General features: G+C 33.4%; 2 protein-coding genes across 3 annotated transcripts; both read right to left on the minus strand.

The window, feature by feature from the left end:
• Nucleotides 1,104-2,523, minus strand: LOC109349317 (pentatricopeptide repeat-containing protein At1g55890, mitochondrial-like). Of its 2 annotated transcripts, XM_019590077.1 has the most exons (2): nucleotides 2,393-2,518; nucleotides 1,104-2,362 (listed from the first exon to the last, which is right to left on the minus strand). In XM_019590077.1, the coding sequence occupies exons 1-2, from the start codon at nucleotides 2,433-2,435 to the stop codon at nucleotides 1,254-1,256; spliced, it is 1,152 nt and encodes a 383-aa protein (XP_019445622.1). In that variant the 5' UTR covers nucleotides 2,436-2,518; the 3' UTR covers nucleotides 1,104-1,253. The 2 variants fall into 2 exon arrangements, with proteins under 2 accessions (XP_019445622.1, XP_019445621.1); XM_019590076.1 differs by having other exon boundaries at nucleotides 1,104-2,523.
• Nucleotides 4,825-5,797, minus strand: LOC109349323. Its single transcript, XM_019590082.1, has 2 exons — nucleotides 5,249-5,797; nucleotides 4,825-5,134 (listed from the first exon to the last, which is right to left on the minus strand). Exons 1-2 carry the CDS (start codon nucleotides 5,712-5,714, stop codon nucleotides 5,082-5,084), a joined length of 519 nt encoding a protein of 172 aa, XP_019445627.1. The 5' UTR covers nucleotides 5,715-5,797; the 3' UTR covers nucleotides 4,825-5,081.

A 6,061-nucleotide genomic window follows, 5' to 3' on the forward strand; every position in this document is an offset into this window, starting at 1 on the left:
TATATATATAACAATTATAAATACGAGGGATTATCCCTTGTATCGTCCCGAATGATTAGGATTTGTGGGGTTCTGCAATTGCAGCTTCTAGAATTGGCTTATGATGTATTTAAGTTTTAACTCCTGGGTACTTATAAGTTGAGGAGTAAGTCCAACTTAAAATTGACCAACTTCTTGTAGATTATGATACAAGATAAAGCCATTTTGGATTATAAGTACCCCAACAGACTAAATATTAAAGTTCTTCTTATGGGGAGAGTAGTCACATATATCGATAGGAATAGTTGCTTATCTTATAAATAAAAAAGGTATCCATGGTGGTTAATACACAGTAATAAACGTCATTTTCTATATTTTATAATGCTAATAATTTCCTTTAAATGTCTCACTCTACAAGTAGATGTCATGTTTCTCCAAGAACGACACACTTTTTAATGAAGTGCATCAAAAGTGTACTTTAAACTTGGGATGCAAAAAAATTGGACAAACAAAATTACATTACTTTAAAGAGGCTAAAAATTAATTATAAATTAAATATCAATGAGTGGTAGATCAGCGTTCCCTAACTTCAGGTGATAGAATAGATAGGCAACATGCAAATTTGCATTTTATTATTAAAAATAAAAATAGTTGAGCCGGATAAATCTTATTCCATATCTAATTTTCAGTACTGCTAATACACTTAGGATGATAAACATAACGAAGTTCATAACATGAATAGTATTTGAGCTTAATGAACCATCAATCTATTGTATGAATAGCAATGCATTTCAATGCTAAGTTCTATTGCCAATCAGCCATCTTTCCCATGTTTTATGGTCAAATATTTTAAAGAAAGCATTAAGATCTATGACCCAATACACAATTGCATGTGTGCTATCACGACTTACATCATATGCAATGAAATAAGCCTTCTTATTGTGCGATCCTGCATTACTGTTGTTTATGCTGCTCAGAACGATTGCAAATGATACCAAAGAATTATTACTAGTTGAGTCACAACCAGATCGCTGTCTCATGATAAAATAGCTCAGGTTTCTGTTTTCCAATTCTTACTACATTGTGGCTAATATCTAAATTCTAAAAGCAATGACAGTGACTGCCATCTTCAAGCAAATCAGTTACTAAGCTCACCAAACAAGAACAAAACCAATTCTTGGTGGCAATATCCAATTCACCATTGTAACAATAACATTTAAAGTGCAAGATTAACAATAGACACAACAAAAAACAAATTGATATGCTGCTACGCTCTATTCATCTGCTGGCAAATTTAGTTTATAGCGAGAGTACCTATTGGTTTTTGCATGTTCCACAATCTCCTTTGCTTCTGAAATCAAGGACTCACTCACCAGCTTATCCACCACAAGCTGAAGCAATGATGCGTCAACGCGGCACTGAATGTTGAAGAACTCCTTGCACACCTCAATTGCCAGCTTCAATTCACCTTTCTCACATAGGAAGGGGACAAAGGTCGCAAAAGTAGTCTTATCCGGGTCATAACTAGACTTTGCTATTTCACCATACCATTTCTTAGCTTCCTCCAAATTATCCTCATTCACAAAACCTTTAATCAAAGCATTGATGCTAAAAATATCAGATTTGACACCCTTTTTCTCCATTTCCACCAAAAAATCAGCAGCTTCATTTGTTCTCTTCTCCAAAGCCAAACCCACCAACCTAGAATTGTAACTCCTAATATCAGGTTCAACACCTTTCACATCCATTTGGTTCCAAATTTTCTCACCCTCCTCGAAACGACCCTTTGAGTACAATTGATCAAGCATGGTATTAAACGTGATCAAATCAGGTTTCAATTCTTTCTTATCCATTTCGCTGAACAAGCTTAATGCAGAATCAAAAGAATCATTTTCACACAAAGCCTTAAGGACAGTGTTATATGACACCAAATCAGGCTCAATGGAGAGCTCCTTGGGAAGCTTATTGAAAAGGCGATGCACCGATTCGAACTTGCTAGAGTGGAGATAAGCCGCTAAGAGGGCGTTGAAAGAGAATACCGTACGGGTACAGTTTCGTTCTGGCATTTCGTCGAACACCTTGCGTGCATTTCTATGCATTCCTGATTTGCCATATAGAGTGATGAGGCGTGCGTTGAAGCCTTCCTTGGAGATATCCGAATATTGTTTTTGGTGCTCGAGAATGTCTTCGACATAGTTGAAACACTTGGCCACGGCAAGGCGGCGAACGATTGCGCCGTAAAAGCTGTTTTTGGTTCGGAAACTGTCGACGTCGGAGGCTTTCTTGAACTTGTCCACAAGGCGTTTGAAGTTTTGTTCTTTGAAGATATCCTGAGATATTGATTTAAAGTTGGTTACAGTAGCATCGGCGGCGGCAGTGGTGGCGGCAGCAGTGGTGGCGGCTTCAGCGGTGGGTTGTATTAAGGTACACAAGTTGCGGTGGAGAACGCGATACATAGTGTTGATGTTTTTTTTTTTTTGAGTTCTCGACTGAGTGAATAAGAGGGAGGCGGAACAGAAAAGAGGAACGAGGTGTAATGGGTATGGCTACGATAACCTATAAACTATAACAGAAGATTGGACTTGGAGCAGCCTTGGTTGACACATCATGAGAGCCCATTAACTATAATATGGTGGTCTAATCATATAAAAACTATTAGATCATAAGAATGATTGAAATATAAAAAGTTCAACGATACTTATTGGAAATATATAAGTACATATCTCCAAAGTAACTAGTTAAATTAGTCAAATAATGAGGGGAGACACTTGGTAATAACAAAAACAAAGAGTAATCAATGTTATTAATATTGTATTGGTCATCAAACTGATCATGATACATATATTTTATACTAACATTAACGTTGAAAAATCAATATAGAATATAATAATTATTTTTATTTATAGCATTGGTTGAAAATATATATGGTAAATCATGTTTTACATGTATAAAAAATGTAATTGTGTATTTGATTATTCATACCAAAATTTTAATAAAAATAAATGATTTTGATTAAAATAATAATTTTAAATAAAATTCGTCCGTATCATCATTAAGGTTAAATTGAAGACCAACCAATATGATTGGTTTTAATCAGTATAACCTTTGAGCACAAACAGTTTTTGATAACGTGCAAGAGAGCACATTTCACATTTTTATGTATTCAACCTCCACACACATTTTTATGTATTCAACATCAGTATCACATAATAATATCTAAAAAAAAAAAATATGTAATAATATTTTTATCCCTTAATTTGATTATCATAAAATCACATTTTTGTTATTGAAAATATATATATAAACAATCACTTGCATTTTTATTAATGGAGATGATTATTGTTTCATCAAAATAAATCTCTCGATCAAAATATTAATATAGACACTAAGATTTGTACATCAATATCATTTTGATATACAAGTTTTTTCCTTGTCATGTGTCTAAAAGTAACTTTGTTGATTGAAATAAAACTCACTCGTGTTGATCTCTATATCTCTAAAGTCTAAATTTTTAACCTTCAAATATTAACTAAAAAACCCTTGCTGTGTAAAAAGGCATTATTATTCATCTCATCATAGGGTCAGACTAAAACAAATTTGTTCTTCCCAACTATGACACCCTTAACTATAACCATAAACTTTATCTCCTCCATTTTATAACGGTTGCTGTTAGTAATTCTATTTAAATAAAAATTAAAACTCATTTTTAAATTTAGACCGTCAATGTTTAATTTATGATGTGTAGTAATTCTAACTCTACTATTGATCTCAAATACTAGAGATGGGTGATATTATGGTCATAAAAAATGATTACCACTAATAAGCATTAGAGAAATAATTTACACAAATTGATCGGAATAAACTCTGGGTCAAGATGATCATTCAAAAGAAGAGGGGAAGATTCAAGAAATTGATGGTGCAGTGCAATGAATGGTTTTGGAATTGAGTTCATAGACATGAATGTGACAACAATAAAAGGTGCATTAATGATTACAGCATGCATAAAGATAACTCTTACAACCATAAAAGATGAGCATCTCATTCAACACCGATCATGCAAATTTGTCGCGACGGATCAGCCGTCACAATTTTTGAATTCAGAAACAGCATTTGGAATCAATTTTAGAGTATAAAGATTCAATTTTTGGTAACGCTAATTAACATCATAGAAACTCAACATTTTCTCTTGCTTCCTTTTCTGTTCTTTGTGGTCGCTCATCCAATGATTCTAGGTTTTCTCATTCTCACTGCAGTTAATGACACACAGTGAGAAGAACCTATAACTACTTAAACCTGATAGAAAAAACACGAACAAATCAGTGATGTCTACATAGTACTTATTCAATAAAACAGAATATATGCAATAATGCAAAGAAGAATATGGGTCTAGAATGTAATGAGCACAACATGATCATCCAAAATCAAAGAAAAAGAGTTGCACAATATCAAGGACAGCACTAGAATTGAGCTGAAGATATCCACTGAGTCTAGATGACAGATGCAACTTATAGTGAATAGTTATGTAGAGTTGTATACACTATACACACATTTAGTGTCCATATAAGTAAATACAGAAGTTAGTAAACGAGTTGTCTATTTGACTATTTGTGTTTAATAAAGGGATGAGTACAATTTGATTATGTAATCTTATAGAAAATAAGTAATTTCGTAAATTAAACAAGATTTGGAGAAGAAAATTATAGAGTAAAATTTCATTTAATTGTTTTTAAGGAACACTTATTATTTTGGTCTGCTACAAATTAATTTTAGAAAGTTGATGCCTTAAAAATGAAGTTAATCTAGTATTTGTATATCCCTTCATTCAAATCATGAAAGTAACGGTTTGTGTGTAACGAGATAACCGTACAACAGCTACATCTTTCATAAATTAAAATAACACTGTACTTGATTTAAATTTGTTTAACTTCAAAGTAAAAATATGTCTGTCTTTTACTTCATTCAATTATTGGGTGACATTATATGTATATTTCTGGGCTACATTAGACAAATCCGATCCATTTCAACATAATTCTTTCTAAAGAAAAGATAGAACCCATATATAATAAGACAATTCATCCTTCAGACTGAAGAACAACCTTTTATCACTGATCTGAAAATCCAAAACCTTTCCTCCCACCAATCTTAAGGGCAAGACCTGCACAATACATTAAATTACAATATCAAAACACTGCATATAAAAATGAAAGAGCTATTAGCTATACAATTTCAAAGTCCAATCTATTCATCTTTATTAGTATTAGTATATTACCTAGGCTTGTTGAAGGTGGATGAGTTATGCAAGTTGGTGAATTATCAAAACGAGAGAAAGAGAGATGTTTAAAGGCAAAGCCAATATCAATAACAATGAGACCCGATGATGGATCAGTCACAATGATATCTTTAACTGGTAACCATAAGAAAAGTTCCTGCCTAGACATGCCTTCTAACACCTTAAGCTTCCCAAAACTAAGGTTAGCTTTCACAACGCTGTCAAAGAATACTCTTGTTTCATAGTGAGCCAAACAAGGACGACCCAAGTGAACCTCCAAAGCCCCATTTTGGTCCAATTTGTAGGACCTTACACCCTGAGGGAAGAGCCCTTCTGGTAAACCATGGTTGCGGAGAACCTCATGAAGAGGGGTAGAATCTGAAGCTTTCGCTGTGCTAATGGGAACAAGAACGAGAAGAATAAGAGAGAGAAGCATTGGGACATGAAATTTGGGCGTCAGAGACATGGTGTGAGTTCGTGACGTAGAAGCAGCTTTTGATCGCACAGAACTCCAGAGGTGAATGTTAACCTAAATGCTTCGAGTTTTTTAAGGATTTTTTAAGTTCCAAGTCCCGACAAACACTTTTGTGCTACTAAACATATGTTGAGTGAGAGTGGGACACAACTATAAGAGTGTATTTGAGGAGAAAATGGGTAAGTGTATTGAGGATCACAATTCTCAAAAAGAAAAATCATATCAATTCCTAACTAATTAAATTATAAAATTATTAAAATATTAGTTTTACTCATTTCGAGTATAGGATAGTTTTTAATATTTTTTTGGTACTATTAAAAATATTTTTCACATTTTTT

This window comes from Lupinus angustifolius, chromosome LG06 (assembly GCF_001865875.1).
Source record: "Lupinus angustifolius cultivar Tanjil chromosome LG06, LupAngTanjil_v1.0, whole genome shotgun sequence".
NCBI lineage: Eukaryota > Viridiplantae > Streptophyta > Magnoliopsida > Fabales > Fabaceae > Lupinus > Lupinus angustifolius.

Bases quoted from the DNA above. Each gene is read 5' to 3' on its own strand.
- LOC109349317 (XM_019590076.1), bottom strand. From the start codon at position 2,435: ATGTATCGCGTTCTCCACCGCAACTTGTGTACCTTAATACAACCCACC.
- LOC109349323 (XM_019590082.1), bottom strand. From the start codon at position 5,714: ATGTCTCTGACGCCCAAATTTCATGTCCCAATGCTTCTCTCTCTTATT. The intron at 5,135-5,248 runs GTAATATACTAA...TGTATTGTGCAG, and splicing joins TCCACCTTCAACAAGCCTAG to GTCTTGCCCTTAAGATTGGT.